The sequence below is a fragment of the Opisthocomus hoazin genome, chromosome 18 (genome assembly GCF_030867145.1).
Source record: "Opisthocomus hoazin isolate bOpiHoa1 chromosome 18, bOpiHoa1.hap1, whole genome shotgun sequence".
NCBI lineage: Eukaryota > Metazoa > Chordata > Aves > Opisthocomiformes > Opisthocomidae > Opisthocomus > Opisthocomus hoazin.
In genome coordinates this window covers 10,925,699-10,939,812 of record NC_134431.1, presented here as the reverse complement: position 1 = coordinate 10,939,812, position 14,114 = coordinate 10,925,699, and the positions used below count along the sequence as shown (strand labels likewise).

At 38.5% G+C, this 14,114-nt stretch overlaps 1 protein-coding gene across 8 annotated transcripts in view; it reads right to left on the bottom strand.

The window, feature by feature from the left end:
• BCAS4 (breast carcinoma amplified sequence 4) overlaps window positions 1-14,114 on the bottom strand; it is a 46,316-nt gene that overhangs the window by 22,440 nt on the left and 9,762 nt on the right. For all 8 annotated transcript variants that reach the window (XM_075438537.1, XM_075438543.1, XM_075438544.1 and 5 more), the window contains 2 exons: window positions 9,119-9,220; window positions 6,626-6,760 (listed from right to left, as the gene is read on the bottom strand). In XM_075438537.1, coding sequence (XP_075294652.1) covers window positions 6,626-6,760; window positions 9,119-9,220 — 237 coding nt within the window. The remainder of the gene's footprint in view (window positions 1-6,625; window positions 6,761-9,118; window positions 9,221-14,114) is intronic.

Sequence of the window (14,114 nt, the reverse complement as noted above, 5' to 3'; positions counted from 1 at the left end):
GAGCATAAACTGAGAAATATAGCATAACCATAGAAACCCTGAAACAGGAAAAATAATCACCCTTTTTTAGTATGAGAATTCTAATATTTTGGAAAATGTGGTTAACTTCTCTTAACACCTGATGTATAAATGGCACACCTGTAACAAAGAAACTGGGATGTTTTGAGAAAAATCCAGACAAGTAATTCTGCTAAGAAAGGGACCAACAGCATCTTTCACGATGTGCTGCTCTGCTGGCCCTAGGACACTCATGCCACAGGCACAGCAGCCAAGTTTTAGCTGTTATTATTTTATTGCGTTTGTTTTTTAAGAATCAAGAGCAGCACAGCACAGGTTTATGAATAGGAACCCTGAACCACTGAGACTGTGAACTGTAAGTATTTTACACGCGTTGCTTTGTAACGGTGAGTGCACACAATCCTGTTTAACAATGGATATAACAGCAGAGAGCCTCATACGGCAGACAGAAATGCAAGTAGAAACAGAAAATCTGATACAACTGAAGACATCTCATACTGCCCCAGAAGACAAGCCAGTGCAGAGCTGCAGTGTGCAACATGCAAATGTGTAAATCCTGCATTTCCTACAGGAGCAGGCAAAAGGAACATAAGAAAAGGGGAGGGTAAAGAGACATTTACTGCTTGTTTTACTGGCGCCAGCTAATATCTTTTCTGTAACTGAATCACTTCAACTCTTCACAGGGCAATGTTATGTAGAACATTTCTGAAGCAAGATTTTTTCCTGCCTTTCAAGTGCAAGCGTCAAAGCCTAGTAAACCACGTACTGCAGAATATATTTAAGGCTCAACAATGCTAACCAATAGAGGCACTGGAACTGAACTCCGGAGGAGGAGCTCTTCACATGCAGAGGCTGGGTTTGTATTTTCTGGCACAGATTACACCAGCCTACAGAAAGGCAGTATTTTACAAATCTTTACATATGTAGCCAGAAGCTTTTGTCAGTGAGATGCAATTACAGCTTAAAAACAATTTCTACGATAGAAAAGAGATGCGAGCACTAATGAAGGTGGCTTTCTGACAAATCAGGTTTTTCCTAACTGTTTTTATTCATTCATTTGATCTCAGTACTGGAATTTTGCAACAGGAATTGGCTCAGTCTCTTTCAAAACATAAAGGGCCTAATCCCTTCCCATTAGAGAACAGGAAGTCAGAAGCCAATCTTAGCACTGACTAAAAAAAAAGAATCTAGATTGTTATTTTAACTTCTTTGTTGCACATAGAGAATTTTTTTTTTCCACTACCATTTCAGCATGATGGCTCGATTAAAAGCTGATGTCTCCCCTAAGTGGCACCTGTCTATTACAAGAGACCCTTTGCACCAACTGCTTCTACAGAGCGGCAATTACACTACAGTTCTCCCCATCACTATGTAACTCAGAACACGTGCTGCACAAATCCTTATTTATGTGCCACTGTGCTGTGCTGCTTTGGACAGTCTAACAATGATATTGCTAGCACAAAGACTTTTTACACCTGCTCTAAGTGCATTCAAACAAAACTGGTTCAAGTGGGAACAGGCAACATTTTGTATTTTGACCTCTGTTCCAGCACACTTGAAAACTGCCTACTGTTATTGTCAGTAGTGTTGTATGTGTGCCTGCTGGATCCCACCAGCCCAAACTCCCACTTCTTCCCCAGCCTTCCCTGATGCTCTCAACACACAGGCATGTCCATGTGTGCATTTCCGTTCCTGCGTGCAGTGTTCAAGCCCCAAGCACTCTCATCTGCTCCTCCAAACCAGTGGCACTGCTTGATGTTCAAGCACAGTGTGGCAGCCTCTTTCAAGCTCTTCCGCTATACCCCAGACTCAGTAAACTGGCAAGAAACTCTGGATTCACTTTGAGAATTGTGCAGGCTCCCTCAAAGAAGCAGGTGAACGAGGGCTAACGCCACGGGTAGCTGAAATCTTGACTTCTGGGCCTACTGCATCCCCTCACTTGAATCTTCCCATTTTTAAGTGTTCTCTTTCTCAACACAGAACCAGCATGACCTCTCTGGGGCTCCCAAAACAGTTAGTGAATCAGTCCAAATCAGGATGGAACTGGATCAACTTCAAGCGAAGCTGCAGGTAAAATAAGCTGAAGACCCCACCCAAGTTCTTAACATTAAATATTTAAATACTTGTCAGATTTTTTTGTTTTCCCCACTATTAAAAAAATGGCTAGTAGTATTCAGCACTTGAAAGTTAATGAGTCTTAAATATGAACATAGTACACCCCCAGTTTTTAAATACTCTGGTCTATTTTCTCTCTTCTCATCTTTCCCATCTGGTACATTTTAGTAATAATTTAACAAATATTTTTCTTCAAGGCTGTCAAAAAAAATCTCATAGCATTTTGGAAACACTAAACATTATCTTGTGAGGTAAATCAGGACACAAAGAAGTAGCATGACATATATGTGATCACACATTGTCAGTGGTAAAGACAGTCCAATATGTGCTTCTTTGGAGTCTCCAAGAAGAGAAATTAGTAATATATAACAAACAGTGAGGCTGAAACCTACATCAAGTTACATTTGAAGGATGATATGCAAAAGTTAAAAAATGCAAAATCTCAATATAGGTAATATTTCTTATTCCAATGATTTATTTTTGTTAAGATTTATTTATGAAAACTCAAACACAGCTAGCTGTCTTATACATTAAGCAAAAACCTTAATTCTACATAGGTCCTTAGTCCCGAGCTTTCTTCTCTCAAAGAATGAACCTACTGTCAATCTATGGGGACTGCAGCCAGAAGTCTGTGTCCACTGCCACACTTCACACTAGTAACCACTGAAAAGAACAGTTAAGTAGAGGTCTCTTTCCTAGACACTTTCGTCAGTATGACTCATCAATAACTTTTGCTCATTACTCAGCTCAGAGGAACTAATAAAGTAATACATAGAATGCTTTATATCCCATTATCAATTTCCCAGTTCAATTTGTCAGAATTTATCCCAGGTGTCGGAAAAAAACATTAGCCAGCACCTTAGCCAAGACAAGACAGCAAACCCCATCTCAGATACGCAGCTGCTGTTCTAGAGATTACAATATATAACAGAAAGGAAAAGACAATAAAAAGCCTCTAAAAAAAAAAAAACATCTAACAAACATGTACACCTTTTTTCTTCATACCATCAGCAACAGATTTTCTGGAGGTTAAGATTTTATAAGCCTCTCCCTGCAAGTACATAAGGGTTAAAAATTTCTCTAAAAATAAATATTTGTCAAGATTCTCAGCCAACGGCATTGAAAGAAAATTTCTGGCTTTAAGAAATTGCCAGATATCACAAGATGCATGACAAAACAGCAAGAGTTGCTGACATTCAGTTTTCTTCCATTGGAAAAGATACTGTGATTTTTTTAAATTCCACATGCTGAAGTTTTCTAAAATAGATTTCCTGTCTATTCTCTAAGATTGCTGAACCCAATTCAGTCAGGGCACAGATAACATCTTTGGATAAAAGCTTTGAAATCACAGTTTCTCTCATACAAAGTTTGAGCTTTACAGAAGAAAAGCTTTTCTTCCACGGAACTGCAAACTTCACAAGAGAAAGTTATTTCCTCTGTTCTCTTCCCTCAGGAGGTGTTACATTCTTGTAACCTGTCAGACTTACCCAGTCATATTTGTAACTTATATTTAGTATAAGGTCGTTTCTTTTCAGACCACCTCTGGATATTCCTAACACAAAGAGTGAATTCTGATTATTCACTTTTCTCCCACAGATTAGACACCTTTCCAAGCATTACTGTGCACTGCAATTCTATAGGAAACAACTTTCTGGATAGTCAAAAAACACAGCCAAAGAGAAAAAAGACAAACATTACAGGTTTTTGCTGCACCTTGAAATATAATTGCAAAACCATGAGAATGAGATTTTTCTTACATTTAAAATAACATTAGAAGGGGAAAAACTTAGCTGAAATACATATACACATACACACACTCTACTCAGAGAGAGGGGAACTCTCAAAATTTTTTACCCTGTCTGATCGAGGCTGTGGAGAGTAGATACAGAAGTTTAATACTATTATTTCAGAACAAGTTAAACTCGCCTACAAAAATGGTCATGACAGTCCTAATCTTCAAATGGCAAAAGATGCCAAAGGGGCATCTCTGCAATTATATCCTACACAACAGGGGAAAGGGGACGCACAACTAGAAAGAAACAGATTTGGCATACAGAAACTTGGATAATTGGCAGAGGTATTAATGTATTTCAGGCAACAAACCAAAAGGAAAATTGCTGTAGAAATTCAAACTCCATTTTATGTCCTTAAACAATCCAGTCCTTCCCTGCACACTTCTACTAGAAGACAATAACTCCTTACCAACACAGAGCACTGTCAGTCAGAGACAGAATTTACAGTGAGAACCACAGTGTAAAAGTTATTAGCAAGCAGCTATACTGCATCATTCAAAGGTCCATGCAGCCAAATAATCCCTCTTAAGTGGTGACCATTTGAAGGGATTGCCTAGGAAAAGGTTTGAAGGGTAAATATACAAACTGATTTCCCAGTCTTCAAGAATTTGTGGCTGAAAAAGAGATATTTTAATATCTGTTGTTGGAATTTTTTCCCCAATGAATTTGTCTAATTGCTTTGGGAACATATAACATCCTGTGGACCTAGGTCCTATGGCATATTAATACATTGCGTAAAGTAAGTACCTTTCTTTTTGTATTGTGAACCTGCCTGCTGATAATTTCATTAGATGACCCTAGTTCTTGAATTATGAGAGGGAGTGAATAATCATTCTCTATTCACCTGATCCACATACGGAATGACTTCATGAATCTCTATCCTATCCTGTCCTCCCTCAGGCTGAGTCTTCATCTGTTTAGAAATTCTTGTGAGAGAAGTTTTCCTTGTCCATACTCACCCTTATTACCTATCTCACTATGCTTTCTAGTTGTACTATTTTGGGGGGAAAGCATGGGAAGGAGGGGTAAGATCAGTACAGTAGGAAGCTACACTATTCCCTATTAATTTTTTTCTTTTGTTCACTAATATTATAATTCCAAGATGCCTGCAAGCATGAGTACATAATTACACAATATTTCAAAATTTTTCTTTGTGATTATAAGGAAGAAAAAAAATGAAACCACTATACTGTTTTCAAGTCCAACTCAAGCCAGCTTCTGAGTAAATAGTCTGGCTTTCTCCACATTCTCACTGGCATCCCAGTTATACAACATTATTTGTACAGGCAGACCAACCTTGCCAATCTTCTAGCTTTGATATATTTTCCAGACTGGGTATCTGCTGCAGGTTTAATATGTTTGGAAAGTTTTAGGGAACAAATCCAAGCCAATTCAGATAATGAAATTAAGGAAAAGTATGTGTTGCTCAGCTCTTTTGAAAAGCTCCAATGCCTTCATAAGCTACAGCAGAGATTTTAAATTGGCAGTAAACGGCCCTCATATCAGGAACATATTTTTCCCATTCCTATGAAAATATTACCAAATTTGGCCAAGCTACAGCTCTTTAGTGAGTCTATATAAACTGTGGTTTTCTAAAGACTCACTGGAGTTTGACAGCTGAAGATGAAATCAGTATGCACCATCTCCTGTCCATGCCTCTGTTAACCAGACTGAATATTCATTATTCTCTTTATGCAGTTAAGGTTTGTCCTGGATCTGCAGAAACTGAACTGGACTTCTTCTGCAACAGAAGCTTCCATAGGTTGCTATGACACCACACAAAAATTTGAAGTGGTTCAGCTGAACATACATGATCACCGCTACTTGTGTATTATTGCCTACCCAGTATTATGCATGCTGGCACAGAAGCACCCTGGAAGAAAACGAGGAGGAAAACATTATGGCAGAAATACAGAAGCGGCAAAAGAGAGCAGGGAGGTAGCTGAGACTGAAATAAGGATCCTGACAGAGGTATGCTAAGACTGAAAACATGGTAAATTCACATCGAGATGGAGAGGGAGGAATGGAAGGGCTAATTGGAGATCGTGATGAATTGCTGGGGAAACGACAGATTTAGAGAATGACCTGGGAGCTTACAGAAGGAAAACAGAGTGCAAAGGTAAGTGGTATGAAGACATTCTTGGAAAAGAACAGGGACAGGAAGGATGAAGAGTACGCAAAGCTTCCTCGAGTCCACATCAGATCTCATTATCCCTAACTCTCAACATTCTTCTTCTATCAGCAAATACTGCTAAAACTCACTGAAAGAGTTCTCATCCCCCTCTAGTGCTCATCCACAGATGACCCTATAAAGTAATTTCGACATAACTGACATAAAAACGACTAAATAGAAAGAACAATATATGCTTCTGTCTCTCACTGCGAGATGATGTATAACAAGCTTCCTATTAGCACATACATATACAGAGAAAATCTTTACATTCAGGAGCAAAATGTAGGGATCTTCAAAAATTAATGTTGGAACTACTCAATGCCTAATCAGCAACTCTTAAGAGAAGAGAATATTATTGAAAATATTTTAAAAAGTAAAATAAATCCATTTACAGAAGCAAACTGCAGCTAGTTCTTTTACACCACTTAAAATTAATAATTAAATAGGCTGTAAGGCCACATTTGATACAGAAAGGGTATTTAACATCACTTTCCCATCTGCTGGAAAGAATTTTAAATATACTCACGTTTTTAAATGATGATATAGTCACACACGGAAATAAGTTGCAAACAGTATTAAGAAAGGTGCCATGGCTCTTCTCTGCTTCAAGCACTTGCTCTTCTAGGAAGGAAACATGGTGGGCAACCATTTTAACAAATGCCTGTGGAGAGATGAAAAACACCTAATGAAAATTAAAAGCATTGGTGCTGGGTTTTAACATTATCCTAGCTAGAGACCAGAAGTCAAAGAAAAAGCTTTAACAAGATTTCAGAGTATACTATTGCTCATATAAATATCCAAGGGGCACATACCCTTAAGCAGGGTACAGGTATTTACAGCCGTGAGAAGAACCACTGGTCATGACCCAAGGCTAATTTTTCTCCTTAGCTAAGCGCAGACTTTCACTCCCGTTTCAGCACAGAGCATGTAAGCACTCGCATAGTGTCTAAAGGTTTGGCAACATTTCAGCAGTGAGGTGAAAAGCTCTTCAGAACCCACAAAGACACTACTACTACTGGCGGGAGTGAGAAAGTGGTCAAAGCAGTAGGAGAGAGAGAAAGCCAGGGAAAAGATAACGACAGATGATTTTAGCTGAAAAAATGTCAGGAATTACTGACCTAAAACATACATGTATTCAGTTTCAGCTGAAATTTGAGCCATAAGGGAAAGCCAACTAGAAAGAACACAGTATTTATTTGTCAAAATACAGAACAGTTTGTAAAGAGTTTTGACATTCTCTATTAATGATTAAGCTTCAGGTTTGTGGTTTGTTGGGTTTTTTTTGAGAAGTTGAGCACTGCCCATTTTAAGCATGGGGAAGGTGAGGCTGAACAGGTAAATTAATTGCCCAAAATGTACCAGTGGCAACATCAAAATTAAAACCCAGCAGATTCTCATCCTATGTAACCATTACAAAAAAGCCCTGTCCTTTCCTACTCTTGGGAGTACAAGTTAATTTCTCCCTTGAAAATCCCCATGGATGCTAAGCTTTAAATTTAAAAGTTCTAATTAAAGTATTAACTACTGCTCAAATTGCCAGTTTAATCTTGCGCTCTCAGATTACTGCCATTACAGCTGGAAATGTTGGGGAGAAAAACTGATTCCCAGCCCATCAAGGTATTATCCTCCCTTGATAACCAATAAAAGCCTCTCAACAAAATTCTGCTGCATTATTCAAGGACAACCTGTAGCCTAGCAAAAGAGTGTTTTCTTCATATTCCAAATTACTACATCCCTTCAGCTGTACTAAGGGAATGGGGTCAGGAAGTGTGTGTGTGGGGGGTTCCTTTCCCTGTATTAGAGGGAAAAAAGCAATAAGGAGTACTGTTCAAAGACAAAAACCCTGCCATACACTCCCCCCAAAATCCCAACCACCTATAAGTATGGAATTTGCAAAAAGACCTAAATGCGTGAGACTCTCCCAGAAACAGCTGGTTTGATACCTGATTCATTTAGCCATTTTTCACAGTCCTAGCTTAAGTATGCATTCAAGTATGGTCAAATTGTCAAGAATGCTGAAAATCCACTAGCTATTTCTTGGACTGGGGTAATCAGTTCTGAAAACTAGACAGACTTCTAAGCAGGTTAACAGTTGACTCCCACTTTTGTTCTAAAATGCCTTGCCTCAGTTTCCTGTCTGAAGCTTTCTTCTGGTGCTGTGTAAGTCCATAAAATATGAAGTGGTTTGATAAGTCTGTTATCAAATGTAGGTGAAAAATGCAGACTACAAAAAATGAATTGCACATAAAGAGAACTTGCCAAAAGCTAAGTCAATTGCCTTGCCCCTCCCAGCGTAGTAAACCTTACCAGAGGATATTACGTTGTACAGGGGTAGAGCCTGAAGCTTAAGCACTGCCTATCAGATTTAACACCACAAACACTTGGTTTCTTTCACTTTGAGTCAGTTAAAACTGATTTTAAACATTACATAATTTATCTCATCATGTTTTCATTATATTCTTCCCAGAGGCAAACTTGCCCTCAGTTGACACAAATTTTAACATACAGCTTACTAAATATGGTGAGGGTATCATCTTAGTGAGTCATAGTGGCTTCCCTCATTCAGGATACAATAAACATCAAAACATACACAACAGAAGATGGGAGCTCAGAGATCTCTCCACTACTACATAAGCGAATCATCAACAACTTAAAATGGGTATGTCCAGCACTAGATGTGAGACTTGAACTTTTGAAGTTATAAATGGTTTCACAGATACTCCTTCAAGTCACAAAACAAATTAACATTATTAGCATTATTGTTAACATCAAAATCACAACGAATGCTTTTAATCCACCACTAGGAATTGTAGAATACACAGCAATAAATTACTCAGTGATGTTCCAAAACCATAAACATCCATACGTGCTTAACCATGGGATAAACACACTGATTTAAAAACAAACATAAGACAATAGAGGACAATAAACATCTGAGTGCTTCATATAAATACCTGGACAGTTGACCTATAAAACACACAAAAAGAAGGATGTAAATTTTCTAATGCAATGAACAAACCTCTAATTTATCAACTTTGGCATAGACGTGGTTCATTTCCACCACCTTGTCTTTGATGAGCGGAATGGTCTCGTCCAGGATCTCTGATGTATCACTTCTAATCTGCATGAAAAAAAAAAAGCATCTCACATGAGGATGAATCTTGAAGATAAACACTACATTATATTTTTCAATTCACTATTTTTTTCATGTGATTATTGCAAAAAACACCTATTTAAAAAAAAGATCACAAGGGCCCTTTTGCAGTATGTTATAAAGTACAGCTGGGAAAATAACTTACTTTCTCAAGTAATCCATGAGACAACAAAAAACCCCAATAGCAGATGACAAGATTGCCACACCAAAACTGCAACCAGATCCTTCCCGCTTCTCCCCAAATTTTCACAGTCTTCCTCCCAAGAGATCATCTACTTTCTGTTATGAAATACTGTAGACACACGGGAAAATAATGGATTTAAAATGAAAACTGCCTCTATACCATCCGTCAAGCTTTGATTTTGCTGGAGAAGAGCTAACTCCTACTACTTACTAGTTTTTGAAAAGTATTTGAGTTAGCCTATGGCAAGTAGTCCTAACTGAGGGGTAACAGAAGGGTCACTCTTAGCTATGAACTGCAAAGGACTGTTTACACTTAGATAATACAATTCAGTTTGCAATGCAGACTAGCACTAACACAGAAACAAAGAAATGGCTGTCCTGGGTCACGTCTTTGAGTACACCACTTCTAATATCTTGCCTTCAACAGGGAGTCAGGATGACAGTTCTCAGGACAGCAAGAATTTTCACACAACTTTATTGTGTAGGCATCTCAGAGAAAGCCTCTGCTTCCTAGCCCATCAGTTTCCACAATAGTAAGTGCCCTAATATAGGAAAGATTTTATGGGGCTTTCATTACCTAATACAACCAAGCTTGTTTCTGAATCCATGCGAGAGCCTGAACCTTAGCTGAAACCCTGCTACGTGTTGTATTAGCAAGAATTACCCAATTTCATATATAAACAACTGCAAGTGCTGTGTCAGGTGGCAATAACATATACCTCCAAGCAGAGCACTATAGCTAATGGAATGTACAAGCCAAAAATGATGGATAAGACAACTGGAAAGAGCTCTCTGAAGGGAAAGATAAAAGCAAAATCAAGAAAACCTCCACTAAAACACCCAAATAGCCATCCAAATTTGTAAAACAGAGCAGTAATCCACTGACAAGAGAAATAAGAGAGGCAGTTGAGCCCAATTGTATACAAGTTTTCTTTGTCAACTACAGTGAGAACTTGGTTCACTCTGGATTAAAGCTATCCTGCCTACAATTTTAATAGACTTAAAGAATATAGAGGAATGATGATCTCTCCAAAGGTGATTTTTGTTCCAAAGACTGAACTAGAAAATACTCTTCCTTCAACTCCATAAAGGGTAAGGATCTTTTAGCTAGAATGGCAAGAATCTGGAGTTGGGCTAATACTGCAGGGAATTTTCTGAGCGTTTTGAGATTTAATCTACACTCTCAAATCAAGCATAAATGCCTGCTATAAGTCATTTAATCCACAGACCATGCTTTATAAACTCTAATAGGTATTCAGATGTTTTACTGATAATCATATGACTCACTTGTTTTTGTTTGTTTTTTTAAAGAAGTTGTGTTTTTAAAAGCTGTGTGTAGACAAAGCTATATACATATAAAATGACTCACAGTAAGATTTTATGGTATTTTTATTACCAGAATAAGCACCTGCAGATTAAGTGCTTTTATAGTGCTATCAGTGCTCTGTAATAGGAGATCAAATAGACATATCAAAACAGTAGTAGCTTTCTATTGTAAACAAACCAACAGTAACTCCTGTATTACTGGTCTCAGCACTACATCCACCAAAGATATATACAAACACCTGCCCCAGCAGTGACACAACTGTAGACACAAACACATTCTGTTATCTTTACAGTATGTACTTTATATCCAATGAAAGTGAGCACAGACACTCAGGCAGGATCCCTGTGAATGGAGTCAGACTTGTATTTCCTAATGTTAAACAAAAACACAGAATGAATACATAATGAAGGAGCTGAAGCAGATGAATTCCCAGGTTGTTCTATCGAATTATTTTGAGTCAATGATAGGCAAAATCCCCTCCTCTCATAAAGCACATGTGAAGAAACAGATTAGTGATCTGTCTCAGGTGAGGTTCATACTCAGGTAAACTACATCAGATTAAAATTTGAGCCTGGACTTTCCAAAGATAAGGTAGCTAACTTGTTTGCCAATGTTGGTCTGAGAAACAACTATCGAAAAGCCACTCTTAGAGCTAAATTCTAGATAACTACTGTAAATATAAACACAGTTTGGGACGTAGCCAGAAAGAGGGAGAAGTTTTACAGACCAAATACAGAAACTATCAACACAAGGTCAGGGCAGACACAGAACAAATCTAAGCTTTCTTTGAGGGTAAAAGCAAACGACCAATACAAGACACAAGAGAGCTGATCTTCCAGCAAGCAGCCTGCAATGAAATGAAATGATATGCAAATATGATTCAAGAATAGACATTCTGCAGCAGTCTGCAGAACCACAGTGACAGAGGAGTCGGCACATCACAAAGGGAAATGATTCTCTTGGTACAGCAACCTCATGAGCCAGAGAAAGCAGGACTGGTCTGAAACCCGACATTATAAAATAAGATTTATTTCCCCTTGTGCAATATATTTTACTTCATCCTTCTCAAGATGTAGCCAAGTGCTCAGCAGAAGGACCAGAGCACAGCCGCCCACGGGGAAAAAACCTGTACTCCTCTTCCTAGATTTTATTATGCTAATTAGAGGAGGAGATAAGGAGGGAAGGTTTGATTGAGCTTTGGTTTCTAATTCAAGTCAGCAAGACTAAGCTCAAGGAGATAGCAAACCAACAGCACCAAAGTCAGTAAGGAGACAGCACAACCAGAGTATGAATGATGAATTACAACACAAACCAGGAATGGCACATTGCACGTAGGACAGCGAGACCTAATCCTTGCATACACTGCAGTTCAACCTGTACCAATTAAACAAGCACAGATTCTCGTTATTTTGTTATTTTGTAAAAGTATTCTTTTGTCAGAAGAAAAAAAACGTTGCTAGAGTCAAAGATACTGTGGAAATTCTAGTTGTCGCAGGGACTTGTTTGAAAGCATCTATTATTTTTTCAGCCTTCAATCCCATATGTTAACACAGAGTAACATAAAAGGATCACAAGTGACATTAACCACTCTAAACTGAACAGCTCAGTGGTGAGAAAAAATAAAACTGAGGTTGGTATATTCCGGACAAGTTAGCAAACCCTAGCGAACCAAACGAAATGACCCCTTCCTCTCTTTTGCCCGGTGATGAAACCAGTTTTCACACCTAGGGCTTCAGGAAAGAGGTTCCCAGACTGGAATTCCGTGAGACAAAGATAAGCAGTTAGCAGCTGGCCTGTGGAACCATAATAAAACACGATTTACAGACACATCATTTCCCTGGGGCAAGTTCTGCAAGAAGGTTCAATGGATTCAGAACCGCTAACCTGTGTTTTTACAAACTGGCAAGGATGCTAGAGGTTCAACATGCGTATCAAAAAAAAGAAGGAGTATCAAATATAAGCAGAGACTTTGTATCTATCCATACATCTTCTTCAAGCAGTAGGAGGCAAAGAAATGGAAGCAGTGATTTTCCACATGTAACTAAACCAGCTGTGCGTGTCTGAATAGATATCATTTTCAATCATGCTTCAAGATATACAAGAAGCACAAAGAATTATATCTAAAAAGGCAACCAACAATGACCCATGTATATGCTGTTCTCATATTGTTTCCAAGAGTCTGGTTATTAGGATGAATGTTTTTTGCTTTTATGTCACTGGTTCAAATTGTAGCTCATTTAAAGATCACCATTTGATAATTATACTTGAGAGGCTGTGAAGCCACTTAAAAGACACTCATTTACTTTGTTGATGTCAGTGCCCTAAGGAAGACAACACAAAAAGTCAAATAATTGGCACTAAAATTCTTCTTGCACAGTCTTTTCATTGCAAGATGCTCCAGGCAACTGTGAGGCATGCTGAACTGTATTTACATCGTCACCGTAACGTACCTATTGTACGAGTGTCCATTTTATGTGCCATGCTGTGCCTAGCCAGGTACAACACTGTGACACTGGAAATAGCATTTTGTCTTCCTAGCACTGAGGATCCAGGCTTTTGCTCATTGCAATATTCAAATGTATGCACCAAGAGTACTTGTAAGTAAAAAGCAGCAGCACACTCAAAGGAGAAAAGCCAAATCTCTCTATGTGAATACCTTAATGAATGCCCAACTGAAATAAGCAAGATTCCCCTTGCCTTTTGTTGGCATAGACAAAAGACCAAATTATTGCTAGGCACAGAAGGTGGAATCAGTCCAAAATACTACATTATATCTATCAGATTCCCAGATACCACTTGATGTGCTGCTGAAAGGAACTTTACATCATAGGTACTGGATAGAAAGGCACAGAATCAGCACACTGACTGCAGTGCTTTGATGTTCCCAGATAAGGTCAATAATCTGCATAGTAGGAAATTATTCACAGCCTGCAGGTTGTGCAAAAACGTTTTCAGGGGCAATGCAAAAATAGTGTATTGAAACTAGGCTAGTGGTTTTTGTAGAAAAGGTTGGCAAGAGAAGCAGTCTCACAGGAGGTTTAAAAGCTCACTAGATCCATCTGAACAAGCTCACCATCTTCCCTATATGGGAGCCAAAAAAGTAAGGTGCATGCTTGATTGATGGGAAAAAGCATAAGGTACATACAAAATCTTAGTGTAAGCTCCCAAACTGAAGAACTGAGTGAATGAACTTAACAGTAAATGAGACAGACTACAATCAGCAGTGAAGAGTTACTGATTCAAACCACTTGCTTTGAGCAGGTGATGTCGTATCACTGAAGCAATCATCACCCTTCAGGAATGAACTCAAAGGATTTTTTGGCCCAAGAAACCAATCCCTTGTATTCCACA